This window comes from Pectinophora gossypiella, chromosome 23 (genome assembly GCF_024362695.1).
Source record: "Pectinophora gossypiella chromosome 23, ilPecGoss1.1, whole genome shotgun sequence".
NCBI classification, from domain to species: domain Eukaryota; kingdom Metazoa; phylum Arthropoda; class Insecta; order Lepidoptera; family Gelechiidae; genus Pectinophora; species Pectinophora gossypiella.
This window is the reverse complement of record NC_065426.1, coordinates 1134514-1151138: the sequence shown is the minus strand read 5'-3', so window position 1 is coordinate 1151138 and position 16625 is coordinate 1134514. Positions and strand designations below refer to the sequence as shown.

At 38.2% G+C, this 16625-nt stretch overlaps 1 protein-coding gene across 2 annotated transcripts; it reads right to left on the bottom strand.

The window, feature by feature from the left end:
• Nucleotides 1-8862: 8862 nt before the first annotated feature.
• Nucleotides 8863-16315, bottom strand: LOC126377388 (procathepsin L-like). Of its 2 annotated transcripts, XM_050025118.1 has the most exons (7): nt 16202-16315; nt 15051-15180; nt 13631-13830; nt 12991-13135; nt 11860-12065; nt 10278-10470; nt 8863-9135 (listed from the first exon to the last, which is right to left on the bottom strand). In XM_050025118.1, exons 2-7 carry the CDS (start codon nt 15171-15173, stop codon nt 8974-8976), a joined length of 1029 nt encoding a protein of 342 aa, XP_049881075.1. In that variant the 5' UTR covers nt 15174-15180; nt 16202-16315; the 3' UTR covers nt 8863-8973. The 2 variants fall into 2 exon arrangements, with proteins under 2 accessions (XP_049881075.1, XP_049881076.1); XM_050025119.1 differs by lacking the exon at nt 15051-15180 and having other exon boundaries at nt 16202-16265.
• Nucleotides 16316-16625: the final 310 nt, after the last annotated feature.

Here is a 16625-nt window from a genome sequence, read left to right as displayed (position 1 = left end):
AAGTTAGTAGTCGTTACATGAGCCATGTCAGGGGCCTTTGGCGGTTCAATAGTAACCCTGACACCAGGGTTGATGGGGTTGGTAATACACCTCACAACCCACACGATAGAAGAAGACCTCTTGACATAAAACCTGACAACGGAATTGTAACACTGCTGCGGTCTAATTAAAGTCTGAAATAGGACAAAGTGCTGTGAAGTGCTATAGTTGAGTAATTAATTAACAGAATTCTATTATTAATTAATGCATTGTGCTAAAGCGGATGTAAGGGATGAGCCTCCGGAAGGTTTTATCGATATCGATAAAAATAAGAAATAAAAAAAATAATAAAAAAAAATATTAATTTTTTGCCGGACTTGCACCAATGAGTTATTATTTTATCTTAAGTGCAGTTTTCACTAACACAGTTGGCTCGACCATTATAGACGGCGATACGGCTCACCTATCACGTTGGTCTATCAGAAAGCTCGGTGAGGTGTGGGTACTTAGTTCATCATACGAAGGGTGTACCTCTGACTATCCCAATTTGTGGTCTAATGGTTAGACATGAGAGATTAAATAAACGCAATAAGCGCCATACACCCCTAAAGGGGAAGACAGAGGTGTATAAAATATACCCACTCAAAAAAATAATAAAAAATGAAAATTTTTATTTTAATATTGTTATTCCAACAGAGGATAAAAGGATTAGAAGAAGAGAGAAGAATATTGTTATTTTCCCTCTCCGTTTGATTGAGGAGAAGCCTGTGTCCAGCAGTGAGACGTGTTTTTATTTTTGACGTGACTTATTGTAGATTTGCCGCAAATGGCATTACCTACTTAGCCGGGCAAATGGGGAGCGCTGAAGGCTCTCACCCGGTAGCAGTGAGACGTAATAGGCGGTTAATGTTTATGTATAGCTATTTTTACAAAACTTATAGGTATAATAATAAACGATTCGAAATGTAACTTTTTTCTTCGTTATATCCTTAATCTGTAGCCTAGTTAGTGTCCCACTGCTGGGCAAAGGCCTCCCCCTTCTTTCTCCAAACCTCCCTGTCTTGGGCATCGTTCTGCCAGGCGTGCCGGAAGGCGTCCAGCTCGTCCCTCCACCGTCGTCGACGACCCTGTGGGGACCAATCAGGCTACAGAAAAAAAAAAACCTTAATCTAAATACACCAAACTATGTTACCAATGGAATAAGATATTTTTTAGTTAGAGTTCAACCATGTTATGACTTCGTTATAATACTAACTGCATGTTAACGTTTCATTACACCCAGTTTTATGCTTCGTGAATTTGAGATGTATTTGTGATATAATATAAAATGGAACGTAAAGTATAATGTTGCTAGTTTAAAATATTCTCCCTTCTATTGGGCACTATTTCGTCAAATAAATTCAAGTGATACATTTGTATTTTTTTTTACCTTTGATGGGTTTGCTCTTGGCCACAGACTTGCCCGAAGGCATTGACGAGGCCTAAGATGGAGCGAGCTCGCCCAGAAGCTGCCTGTTCACTCTGGTCTTGAAAGCACCCGGGTAATCATCATCATCAATTTAAGAGCTACGCTCTTGTGGGTGCAGCATTTTCCACGCTACTTATTTAGGGAAAAATAGGGCAGTGGTTTCCCTCTTGACTTCCGCACCGCAGTACTCTGTCTGACGCAAGTGGGATGGAGCCCAGTCTATTACAAAGCCATACTAGGACTCCTGTCCTCCGTCTCTGAATAGTACTGACAGTTACTGCTGCCCTCTGACAGGTTCCAGGTTATAGTCCCTGTGACTTGCCCCTTCCGTCCTGCATTGCCGTGGCTCCCATCTTCGCCTCTGCAACCGTTGTGGTCTTCACCCGTATCCCTGGACAAGGGTAATACGTTATACCCCGTAGGTCTGGGTCCCTATTCGAACTCAGCCACCATCTCACTGCGGCCTACTGAAGGAAGAGGCGCCCACCCCCGCGGCAAGGACGCGCCATTCAGGAATTGCCTCAGTGGAGGGCAGAGAAGATGACTCTGTCCCCCCTGGGGCTGGGTTAATGGTCTTGTATGGAACCAAGACCAAAGGCCCGAGTAATATGCATTCGGAAATACAGAAAACGTCAGAGAATTCCACTCCTTTTTTTTCACTCCTTCTTTTTTTCACCCCTATTTTTAATGTTTACTGCATTTCGTCTTTGATAACTTGTGGTCACCCTGGCGTGTATAGAAGCGTAGTTATTAATCTAAGACATGACCTCAATACATATACATGTGGATATACCGTATATTGTCGTTAGTTCATTCTCGTAAGCTCCGCACTATCAGCATGACGGTTAGTTCAGCCGTAAAAATATATAGAACCAGTAACATAGGTTGATATAACACCTATAAAGTTAATTTTATCTAAGACAAAATCTACTATCATCTGTTATTGAAGGCAGAAGAGGCAAGATGATTGGACACTTAAAAAACCACGACCAATTTATTAGAAATCTCATGAAAGGGAAGAAAAAAGAGAGGAAGAGGAAGACCAAGAAGAGCTTACATCCATGTAAATTAAAGAGAAGGCGAACGTTGTGGCTTATAAAGAATCCAAATAAATATCCAGCATGAAGGACCATGAACAGGGAAAGATTTAATTTATGTCATCATCATCAATTTAAGAGCCACGCTCTTGTCGGTGTAGCATTTTCCATTCCAGTCTATCAAAGGCCAATTCCTTGACTTCCCTATAAGACACGACGTTAACCTTTTCTTTAATCTGTTCCATGTAAGCTCTTCTTGGTCTTCCCCTTCCTCTCTTTTTCCTTCCCTTTCATGAGATTTCTAATAAATTTGATTAAATTTAATTTAATTTATGTAATTAAATTAAATAAAATACAGATTTATTTTACAGCTTCGTTCGCGACTTTACTAGGAAGGGAAGAAAAAACGTAAAGAGAGTATACAGATTGTGAGTGACATCGTAACGAAAACTTTTAGGGATGATTCAGGCCATGATTCTGAGTTTATATCAAGTGGAAATTTCTGTCGCAAAAGCATGGACCGGAAAAAAAATAAAAACACATTTTTTTATGAATTTTGTGACAGAAAATCCCGCTTGATATTAACTCAGAATAATGAGCTGAATCATCCCCCTTAGTATTCGTCACGATGTCACTAATACCCTGTATCTGTTGGTACAGATTATGAATTTTATGTCGTGAACACTAAACGACCACATTTTACCGATTTTTCTGTATATAGACTGTGTTTTGAGTTATGCTCTGTTTTGGACAAACGTAGGTAATCAACCTATCAAACTCCTGAAGTATATTACTAGTAAGTTAATCCAAGTGTAAGGGGGCTATGTTAGTAGGGACAACGTAACTTGGATCTAGTCTACGGATTTCTCCATACAGCCTCCTTGGACCCAACCCGGCCTTGTTTACTTGACTTAAATTCCAATTAGGTGATTGCCCAGTTTGTCCAGGCAGCCTCCGTAGTCTAGTGGTTAGAGCGTTAGGCTCACGATCTGGAGGTCTGGGTTCGATTCCCGATGGGGACATTGTCTAAATCTCTTTGTGACTGTCCTATGTTTGCTAAGGACTTTTGATTCCGTGCTTCGGAGGGCACGTTAAGCCATGGGTCCCGGCTATTAGCCGTAAATATACCTCCACCAACCCGCAGTGGAGCAGCGTGGTGGAGTATGCTCCATACACCCTCCGGTTGATAGGGGGGAGGCCTGTGCCCAACAGTGGAACGTATATAGGCTATTTATGTATGATTGCCCAGTTGACAAACCGCTTGCATTGAATCGTAAGGTCACAAATTCATGAGTAAAAAAACCGATTCGGGCTCTGAATTGCGTAGTTTCCTAGGTCAAAGATAAATTATAATATTCTGATTAAAAAAAAACAGACCTAACGGTGTCAAAAAACGTTTTCTTTTTTCTATTTAACTTATTTATGAATAAAGAAAAATGAAATAATAAGTGACGTGACATTTTGTCACGTTTTTCTATGACGTCGCAGGTTGCTTTTTCATACAAATTCCATAGCAATTTCATGTTTTGACGTTTAGTAAAAAGTAACTGATTTGACTAGTTGGAAACCACCCTATTATTGAATATGAATTTGTTATCAAATTACTTAATTCAAAACGGCTTTGTAGCCCGTTCGATACAAAGTACCTATTCATATTTTAAACAACAAACGTAATATAATAAAATCGTATACAAATTCGATTTCGAACTTATTTTTCTAACATGGTAACAGCAATAAATCATAAAAGAGGAACTATACACTGCTTTCACATTAGCGTTTTTTTTTACGGTTTACAACAGAATAGAAGAGGAATTGATTATTAAAAAAAAAAATCATAAAACAATCACAAAAAAAAGCAAAACGGATGTTCTCGATGGATGGGTGAGCATTCTGTGTTACGCTCGGCCGAGAAAACTGCAAGAAAAAACCATAGGCTTGGTATTTTTTTGCGTTTATACGGAGGAAAAAACGCTAGTGTGAAGGCAGCCTTACCGTGCATGTTAGCAATAGATTACTGAGAACAAGCCTTTATTTTCAACCGGAATGTTAGTAACAGTAGTAGTAAACGACCTCCGTGGTCCAGTGGTTGAGCGTCGGACTCACGATCCGGAGGTCCCTGGTTCGAATCCCGGTGGGGACATATCACAAAAATCACTTTGTGATCCCTAGTTTGATTAGGACATTACAGGTTGATCACCTGATTGTCCAAAAAGTAAAATGATTCGTGCTTAGGAAGGCACGTTAAGCCGTTGGTCCCGGTTAAGTATATCGGTCATGACAGGGGCCTCTGGTGGCTCAATAGTAACCCTGACACCAGGGTTGATGAGGTTGGTAATTCACCTTACAACCCACACGATAGAAGAAGAAGTAAGTGTACTTATCGATAATTTATCGACAATTTCCCTGCTCTAAGTCGACATTTTCGCATTTTCCGACGTATTGACATTATACAAATGAACTGTTCTCGTGATATATTACTATCCTATTGTTATAGTTTATTTGGAGGGAGTCAATTCAGAAATAGCTTGGTGTTAATAATTCCTGTTGCTCAATTAATTCTGAATAACTACATATCGTCGGCTTATAGGGAACACCGAAAAACCGGTATTTTCACTCGGGTAAAAAGCCCGCAGTCGGCTGCGGCGAAGCAAAAAGAAGGGTTATGTGTTTGACTGCTATGTATGTAATAAAATTATGTGTTAAATTGAGTGACAGAGTGGGAAACAGTCTGATAAGAGAAATACATACATACATAAACTCACGCCTATTTCCCACCGGGGTAAGCAAAGACTATAGAATTCCATTTGCTTCGATCCTGACACACTTCTCTTGCTTCCTCCACATTCATCAATCGCTTCATACACGCACGCCGGTTCAGAGTAGATCGTATTGAACCTTTTCTAAGGACATCTCCAATTTGGTCATCGTAAGTCCTTCTCGGTCTTCCTCTGCCAGCCCAACCATCAACTTTCGCTTTATATACCGTTGTCGCTTTCGCTTTATAAGAGAAATATGTGGTGTAAAAGACGACATAGTGACTAAAATTGAAAAGGAAATGTCAAGTTAGTTCAGACAGATAGAGCGGACGTAGGATAAAAGCGAAGGTTGGTAGTAGGGCTGGCAGAGGAAGACCTAGAAGGACGTACATTGATCAAATTAATCAGAACTAATTTACTTATTATTTAATTACTCTCCTAACAATTTGTGACAACATGCAAACACACACCACACATACATACTTACATATCTGCATACACTTTACAAACGCAAACACATCAAATCTTACTCACCCATCACCTTGTGCGACAGTGCCCACCTAATTTGTCTGCCTCATTTTGTCATTGTTATTAAGTATGTACATTATATAATATCGGATATCCGCTCTCATTATTGTATAATATGTATTTTGATTTGTCAAACTTTTTAATTGGCTGTATAAGTATGTAATCTTAAGCTGTTAATATTGTAGTTTTATGCTGTAAAGTTTGCAATAAATGATAAACTAAAATAAAATAAAAATTGGAGATGTCCTTAGAAAATGTTCAGCAACTTCTACTCTGAACCGGCGTGCGTGTATGAAACGATTGATGAATGTGGAGGAAGCAAGAGAAGTAGGTATGTCAGGATCGAAGCAAATGGAATTCCATAGTCTCTGCCCATCCCGATAATGATGTATCCGACCGTGACTATATGTACGACCCAATACGCCAATCATGTTTAGCATTCAGATACCGCACGAAATAACAGTCAATCTTTTGATAAATCGCCACAGCAAGGGCAAAGCGCAATATATCAAGGAAGGAAAACTTATAAAGTATGAGCAACGTATAGTAGGTATTGATTAAATGCAAATATGAGTACGGATTCAATTCTGGCCGGTTGTTGGGGCGTTTCACACCACGAGCGATTCGGACGGGGTCAATATTGAATGACATCAAAAATCGCCCGACGTAGAGGGAAAATAAAACTAACGCACCGCAGAGAAACGCGACGACAAGCCACTCGCGAATCGGCGTTCGGGGATTCGTTTACGCCATAATTTTAAAAAAATTACAATATCAGAGTTTCAAAATAAAAAATGTGGTGTCTCATAAACCTATCGACAAGTTTTTAAATACACACAATCTTGGCGAGTACTTAATTCATCCTACGATGGAAGTACCTCTGACTACTCTATTGGGATATAGTCGTGAACTTATATTATGTTAAAAAGCCAATTTAATAGAGAACTTGGACAATTAACCCCCGAGATTTTAGCTGTTGAGAAGTTAGCCTCAGCAGACTAGATGTTGTTTTTTTTTACGATGAATGTTGCGTTCACTTGTAATTGGCTTACACATAAGTATTGTTTTACTTTGTTTAATTAAGTCCTAACTAAATGTTATAATGTGCATAGCTGTAAGTGATACATTAATAAATAAATAAATAAATGGGGTTACACTTACAGCTATGCACATAATAAATGGGGTTTATTTATTTATTTATTAATGGATCACTTACAGCTATGCACATTATAACATTTAGTCCGAAACGCTCGTGGTGTGAAGAGCCCAATGACCCGTTTTGACCGAAGTCATCGGTATTCTGCTACGAACTTCCGTTTATCATAGATATATTTAAGTCCAGTAACGAGTTCCGTATCCCTACAAGGGTGGATTGGATAAATAAGAAGAACAAATACTAACAACATAACAAATCATCACGCCTGTATCCCTAGAGGAGTAGGCAGAGGTGTATAAAAGGTTGGCCTGAAAACGTTTCGTTTTAAATCGATGTTTTGTTTCTCTGACTATGTTTTGTGAGTTAAAATTTAAATTATTATTATCAATAAAGAACTTTTAAATACAAAACAAACCTACATGAAAGGGTCCTCTTCTATCGCGTGGGTCATCAACTCTGGTGTCAGGGTTATTATTGAGCCGCCAAAGGCCCCTGACATGGCCCATGTAACGACTACTTACTCACATCAGTAAGTAGTAACCGGGACCAACGGCTTACCGTGCCTTCCGAAGCAAGGATCATCTTACTTTTTGGACAATCAGGTGATCAGCCTGTAATGTCTGGACCAAACTAGGAATCACAAAGTGATTTTTGTGATTCGAAACCGGGAATTCCGGATCGTGAGCCCAACGCTCAACCACTAGACCACGGAGGCCACATGAGAGGAAAAATAACAATGATTTAAAAATGCATTCTTTATTATTTTCAAGCTATTAATTCAAACCACTACTGGTCAAAGGGATCCCTCCATTTCTTCCAGAGCTGGGACATTATCCAGCAGTGGGCACCTTAGACAACACAATAGACTACTTAACATCCTAGTCAAATGAGTTATTTTTTACGAAACATCAAAACAAAAGTTTTCTTTGGAGTTTGTATGGACACACTGTCCTGTGACGTCATCACTAAAATCTGTCAAACGTCGTAATCATTGTTACTTAATTATATACATAAACTCACGCCTATCTCCCACCGGGGTAAGCAGATATGGACTTCCATTTGCTTCGATCCTGACACACTTCTCTTGCTTCTACAAAACAAAGTTTTTTTTTCCTTCTTCTTTGTTGTTGTTACTTAATACATAAATAAAATTCGGAAACAAGTCGAAAAGTAAAATAAAATTGATTTTTAATCATCTTACACTGGCTTTTAATTCTAGATTAGCATGAGTAGGGAGAGACTATGGACTTCCATTTGCTTAATTCCTGACACACTTCTCTTGCCTTTTTTTATTAAATAAAAATAACAACCTTAAATCTAATACAATTTACTGTCCACCAAAATGGAGGGCCATTTGAACGTGGACTAGCAATCATCACTGGCGTGACGTACAAAGAAGTATTATTATCCAAAACAAACAATTAGTTGAGTGTAGGTACGCAGGCACGTTAAGCCGTTGGTCCCGGCTGCATTAGCAGTCGTTAATAACCATCAATCCGCACTGGGCCCGCGTGATGGTTTAAGGCCCGATCTCCCTATTCATCCATAGGGAAGGCCCGTGCCCCAGCAGTGGGGACGTTAATGGGCTGATGATGATGATGATGAGGTACGCAGGACACACACACACACCGATATAACTTACAATAACCTATTATGCGTTATACAATTCAAACTTGCAAACGGGTATCTGCAACATCGCTTATACAAAGCAAAGTTTTCTTTCTTCTTATTTTTATTGTTATTTAATTCAAAAATAAAATTCGAAAACAAGTCGGAAACCAAAATAAGATTGATTTTTGATCATCTTAGAAGTCAGAAATCATTTATTCGCTATTAGACTAGCTTCTATTTCAAGATTAGCATGGGTAAGCATAGACTATGGACTTCCTGACACACTTCTCTTGCTTCTACAAAGCAAAGTTTTTTTCTTTCTTCTTCTTCTTTTTATTATTACTTAATTCGAAAAGTAAAATTAGATTGACTTTTGATCATTTAGACAGGCTTCTGGATTTCTAGATTGGCTTTGATTGACCCAGTCAAATAGCCTATTTAAACCAGTGGGATTGTAGCTCGCGTGACGATACCGCAATTGTTGTCTCTGTTCCTCGCCATTCGAATATATCCTCTTTGCCCCCACTTGTCACCCCATGAGTTTTTCACCAACCAGTATTGGCCTTGGGTCCGTAGGGTTCCGTAGCCGACGACAAGCATCTGTAATTGGGTAAAAAGGTTAAAGATAAATAATGGCCCCAATTCCCGCAGATACCTCCTAATTGTACTTTAAGTTATACGTGTCATTTTCTTATCCGCCGAAAAGGAAAGGGACCCCGTAGAAGTACTTACAGATACGAGTACGTATGAGTGTTAGTGACACTGTAACGAATACTGAGGGGGATGATTCAGACCATGATTCTGATTTGATATCAAGTGGAATTTCCTTTCTGAAAATTCATGACAATTTTAGTATCTTTTTAAAATTATAATCAGTTCCATACTTTTGCGACGGAAACTTTAACTTCATATCAACTCAGAATCATGGTCTGATTCATCCCTCAAAGTTTTCGTTACGATGTCACTAACACCCTGTATGGCGTGTAAATACAGCAATGTTTACATTTCACGAATTTCCAGTGCAGAAGCGCTAATGCACCGTGAAACTATCAATATAAACAATAATATAATTAGACATTTGAAACTTAAGTGTAAACAATATAAAAACATATTTAATTTTCACACATCATTCATCATCTCGCAGAACCCCAGACACACATACACACACACGCACGCACGAACGCACGCACGCACACACACACGCACGCACATTACATATTATGTTATTTTCTTGTATTTTGTTTTAGCTTATGATTTCTATTTTTTCTCAATAACTTTATCTCTTAATCTAGTAGTGCATAACAAATTGGAAAGCAGCGTGATTATTAAGCCCAACCCAAGCGTCTGTGATTGCTTTCTGGGCAGATCTCATTATCATCACCACCATCCGACCATTAACGTCCCCACTGCTGGGGCACGGGCCTTCCCTATGGATGGATAGGGAGATCGGGCCTTAAACCATCACGCGGACCCAGTGCGGATTGATGATTATTAACGACTGCTAATGCAGCCGGGACCAACGTCTTAAGGTGCCTTCCGAAGCACGGAGGAGCTCGAGATGAAATTTTTTTTTGTGGTCACCCATCCTATGACCGGCCTTTGCGAAAGTTGCTTAACTTCAACAATTGCAGACCGAGCGCGTTAACCGCTGCGCCACCGATCTCCTCAGATGTCATTATAACATTGTAAAATGATTGTGTGAATAAAGTTCTTTTTTTTTAATTTTATTTTTATAGTCTTACCGCATGACCCAAACGCTTTGAAGAACAATGATTGTTGTAATACACCCCACTTTTGTAAAATCTGAACCCTTTTCCTTTGGCGTCCACTGCGACAGCCACTGGGCTGTTAGCCACCGCTTGCTGAAGGGCGGCTTCCGTACGTTGTATAGTCATATAACCTCTTATTGTAGCTGATGAGTATTTTGCTTGGTATCTGAAAAAACGGTATCATTAGGTTAGTGACATCGTAACTACTACTTAGGAGGATGATTTAGACCATGATTTTGAGTTAATATCAAATGGAATTTTACGTCGCAAACTTTGTTTTCTTTTTTTTTCAATGCTATACTTTTGCGATGGAAAATTCCACTTGATATAAACTCATAATTATGAGCTGAATCATCCCCCTCAGTATTAGTTACAATGTCACTTACACCCCGCACAAGCACGCATGGTTGGTTCTTAGTGACACCGTAACGAATACTGAGGGAAATGATTCAGACCATGATTCTGAGTTGATATCAAGTGGAATTTCCTGTCGGAAAATTAATGAAAATGTTAGTGATTTATTTTTAATCATTTTCAGTTCCATACATTTGCGACGGAAAATTCCACTTGATATTAACTCAAGTTTTCGGTAGTCACTAACACCCTGTATACTACAAAAACAAAAACTATCTGTCAGGCATCAAGTAATACTGTTTGACAGTTTCTTTGCTTATTGAAATGTGACGTCACTGGGCGAAATGTCAAATGACCAACCGTTTTCACGCGAAATTTGAAATTAATGAAGTAAAATATGTTTTTTTTTTTCAATTAAAAAGTATATAATGATTTTTCGAGAAAATAATATAATTTAAGAGGTACAAAATAAGAGTCTATATGAATACTTATAAATCCGAAAAATGACAAGTAGCCAATTACGCAGTTGTGAAAAACGGTTCTCTATTTTTACTCATAAAATTTTATGTAATAATTTACCATGGCATAATGTTACTTGTCCTATTATTAGTTATGCATAGTATTAATTTGTCATAACTTTTTAAGCATAATTTTGAAACTCATAACTAATATAAGCATAATAATTAATGTCAATAATGATATATAAGCATAATTATTATAAGCATAAAAACTATACTCCGAATAAGAAAAGTTTTGGCACAACTTTGAACATTTCCAAAACATACTTTTTCCTTGGCTGCATTTGGTTCATGATTGTGACTTTTTATATTTTTTGACTCTATTTCATGCTGTTGGTCATCATTCAGTAAACTTATCGTGTGTAAGATAAAAATGCCGGCCCTAGGGCCACCCCCGCCGCACCCTAACCTATTGTTATGCCTTGTAAAAATTATGACAAAACACTTTTATTCTAAAAAAGAATTATGGATACCTATTTATATGCGAATGAAATTTATACCAACAAATATTAGTCCAAAAATAAGTTATACCTAACAAACCAGTATTCCTAGATGTTATTATGGGAAAGTACTATTATGCTAGAAAACGTTATGTAAAAAGGATTATGATAATTAAAATTATGACAAAACCATTTATGCTTTTTAAGAGAATCCCGTGAAAAACTCTTGTAAATTAAACTCACCTACAATTTCCGTTCTTGGCTTGGTATGGATAACTTTTTTCCGTGTCAATGCCTTTATTACCTTCGATGTATACATATGCCTTCCTTGTCTGACCACCTTGGCAGCCAGAATTACCATACTTTCCAGAACAATCTATCAGGTTTTGTTCTGACAACGGTACAAGACGGCCGGTTTTTAAAAAAGTCCGACTTTCCACAGCTGCAATCTGAAAATTAAAGTGTAATTATTTTGATGACCATATTTGTCTAGTTAACTTTACTTATCTAGTTGACTTATTTTTCTTTTTTTTTGGCGTGACTTATTGTAGATCTCCCGCAGATGGCATTAACTACTTGGCCGGTGAAATGGGGAGCGATGAAGGCTTTCACCCGGTACAAAATTTAAAGCAACAGGCCTGAGGATGCCCAGTTGGGCGCGAACTTTGTGTCAGGGCATCGTGTCGTCTGAGGGGATCATATTTGAAAGAATTAATCGCCCACTAGGGCTGATAGTGATTAAGTGCTGAATAAGGGAAATCATCGACAATGTCGGCGGGTTACGGACGAGGTGATATACTATACTATATACTATACTATTCTTTGTTTAAAAAGCTTACAGCAGCTTTTTTTGACTAGACTTATTGTAGATTAAACGCAAATGGCATTAACTACTTGGGTTTAACTCATCTGTAATTTAAGATCAACGCTTTTGTTGGTGTATCATTCTCCAAGCTACTTTTTAGAGTAAAATAACGCAGTGGTTTCCCACTTGCCTTCCGCCTTGCAGTAGTCTATTTCTAAGCCGTACTAAGACCTCCGCCTCTGAATAGTACTAACAGTTACTGCTGCCCTCTGTCAAGTTCAAGTTTACAGTCCCTGTGACGCGCCTTTTCCGTCCTGCATTGCCGTAGCGATGGCTCCCATCTTCACCTCTGCAACCGTTGAGGTCTTCATCCGTATCCCTGGGCAAGGGTTCTACGTTATACCTCGTAGGTCTGAGTACCTACCCGAACTCAGCTACCATCTTACTCCGGCCTAATGAAGTAAGAGGCGCAAAACCCCGCGGCAAGGTCGCGCCGAATTGCCCCAATGGAGCAGAATTCACTATTTGGCCGGAATTAAAATAAAATATATCTATTGGGCGAAGCTTACAGCAGCGAACGCATAACAAGACGAACAATTCCTCTGATTCTTGACTGGTGTCACAGCTCCTTCATTCAACCAGTTGACAGAAGCTGGTAACGTTGCTATTGGAGATGGCATGAAGGTGGCAGCTTCCTCGTCGTCATAGTCGTCACTGAAATAAAAAAAAACATTGCAGTAATTACACGCTGTATGGCGGTACAAGTACGTACAGGTAGTAATACAAGTACGTATGGGTGTTAGTTACATCAAAACGAATACTAAGGTGGATGATTCAGACCATGATTCTGAGATGATATTAAGTGGAATTTCCTGTCGGAAAAATCATTAAGATTTTAGTGTTTTTTTTAATATTTAGTTCTACAATTTTGCGACGGAAAATTCCACTTGATATCAACTCAGAATCATGGTCTGAATCATCCCTCAAAGTTTTCGTTACGATGTCACTAACACCCTGTATAGTCGCGGGTTTTAGTTTTGTTAAAACCTTGACACTCCAAAAAAAAATCCTGTAAAGTCTATGCCAAACAAAGAACAGTCTCACAAAGTGATTTCGACAACGTCAAGACAAGACAAAAGAAAGTGACCAACTATAATCCGGCCTTTCAATAAATATTCTGATTATATCTTACTTATAATTTTGACTTACTCTTCATCAGTAGTGTGTCCATAAAGTTTGTGCGAAGCTTCATCATCAGACATGTCCCCGAATTCATTCATTGCCACACTATAAGACACTACTCCCTTTTCAAAAAGATCATTGTGTTCTTTTATAAAACGACTGTTTTCAAAATACACATTGCTTCGGAGTTTATCTTCGAATGACTCGTAAGTTTTTCCGTATTTAGCCTGTGGTATAATGTTTTTAGGATTAGGTAGTATTTAAAAAACAGAACACTAAGGGGGATAATTCAGACCATGATTCTGAGTTAATATCAAGTGGAATTTTCCGTCGCAAAATCCATGATTTTGTTTTAATTTAATTATTTTCAATTTTGATACTTTTGCGATGGAACATTCCACTTGATATTAACTCAGAATAATGAGTTGAATCATCCTTCAATGTTTTCGTTACGATGTCACTAACACCCTGTATTTTTATAATATGGATATCTAATCAATTTCAATTTTATTTATTCCGTAAACAATATACATTGTGTTGGAATGTCTTACAAAATAAATAGATCACAAATATAACGAATTAAATACATTCATATTATTTTTACATAGAGCACTTAGCCTAGAAACGTAAAAAGAAAAGCAGCCATTGTCCTTACTATTAAAGAAAATTTGAAATTACATCTTTACGTAATTTCTTGAAAAAAGAAGGAACTTATCAATTTGAACCGTATGTATGATTATCGTAGGATGTTCTTAAATTACTACATAACATAAACTCAAGGCTATATCCCAATTGGGATAGTTAGAAGTACAATCATCGCAAGTAGAACTAAATGCCAACACCTCAGCTAATAGTACAATCATCGCAAGATGAACTAAGTACCCACACCTCATCGAGCTTTCTGTTAGACCAACGTTATAGGTAGCCGTATCACCGTCTATAATGGTCGAGACAATTGTGTTAGCGAAAACTGCACTTAGGATATATTAATGACTTCTTCTTCTATCGTGTGGGTTGTGAGGTGAATTACCAACCTCACAACTCAACTCACAAGTCTGGTACAAAATTTGAACTGACGCTTCCCGTTTGAGAAGTAAGCTGGTTTTGTTATTATTGCGTATGAAAGTCAAGAATAAAATATCCTGCGTGGATCATATATCCAGCTTAAGCTCCCTTAACCAAGCCATAACCAAGCCTCTGCCGCATCCGTCACACAATGCAGCTCGGCTATGCCACCTGGCAACCGGTGTAGAGGGCACTCGTTCAGTATGTGAGATATGGTTTGATCCTTGTGACAACATTCACAGTATATCGACTCCTTTAAGCCTCATTTATGTAAGTGATGGTTCAACTTTCCGTGCTTGGTCCTACACCAGGTCAGCAGGGTCCAGATTTTCCGTTTGGAGTAAGCTGGTGTAAGGACCATTTACACAATAAAAATAAATACCTTAAAATCTTCCCAATCTTGTTTCATCTGGTTGTCGGTATTGTAGACAAACTCAGCGACATCCACATCCTTAGCTCGTATTGACTTCACCACAAATAGGAGACAAAGTCCTTTTATAAACATGATGACCCTGGAATAGACCGTAAAGTATAAGACTTATTGTAGATTTCCAATTTAAAAAAAACTACTTGGCCGGACAAATGGGGAGCGCTGAAGGCTGTCACCCGGTACAACGTAATATATAAAATAAAGCTTAGTTACTGATAATTACTTAAAAATACATAACATAAACTGCCTATATACGTCCCACTGCTGGGCACAGGCCTCCCCTCAATCAACCGGAGGGGGTATGGAGCATACTCCACCACGCTGCTCCACTGCGGGTTGGTGGAGGTGTTTTTACGGCTAATAGCCGGGACCAACGGCTTAACGTGCCCTCCGAAGCACGGAATCATCTTACTTTTTCGGAAAATCAGGTGATTCAAGCCTGAAAAGTCCTTACCAAACAAAGGACAGTCTCACAAAGTGATTTTGACAATGTCCCCCGATGGGGATTCGAACCCGGTCCTCCAGATCGTGAGGCTAACGCTCTAACCACTTGACCACGGAGGCTGTTAAAAATAACAAACTTAAATCAATAATAATAATATTATAAGTAGGTAGTATATATTATATAATTTCTAAATTCTAAAGTAAGTTTAGTTACTTATATAAAAAATAGTTTATATTTTTTTTAGTTTTAAGTTATTGTTGGAATACTTTTGCGATGCAATTACAGGGTGTCACATGCTTGTACATTATTTACTTATAAGAACTGTAAGCCACCATGTGACATGCAACAAATAAATAAATATATAAATAAATAAACGTTTAAGACAACAGGCCTGAAGGTGCCCAGTTGGGCACGAACCTCGGCTCAAGGCGTCGTCTGAGAGGTCAAAAATATTTGAAAGAATTAATCGACCCTAGTCAGTCGATAGCGATAAGCGCTGATTGAGGGAAATCATCGACCACGGGGGGACGGGTGTGAGTTTATATATGTTTAAAAAAGGAAAAAGCACTTTCTGATTATAAATAAATCTGTAAATAATCGGTTATCGGTTATCAGTTTTTGTATTTTATGTGTTCTCACAAATAAATTGATTACTTACCTGTGTTAAGTATATTGCTTTTTGAGGTCACCGAGTCTGCACTACTAAATAGATTTGTTCATGTATTTATACACTTACTCGTACGGGAAAATGAATACTCTGTTTATGAGTATTCATTTTCCCGTATGAAAAAACGGGCAAATGAATAAATAATATAATTTATTTTTAACAAATGATTATAACTGTGGATGTGTAGGCATCTAACCATTGTTTCCACATTGAATAATAATGTCAGTTAAATAACATTATTAAAAATAAGGAAATTAAGTTTTATGTAACCGATACTATCGAGGCGAGGGGAGACTTGTGCCCAGCAGTGGGACGTATATAGGCCAATGTTTATACCATCATATAGTTTAAAATATACGTAACATAAACAGCCTATACACGTCCCACTGCTGGGCACAGGCCTCCCCTCAATCAA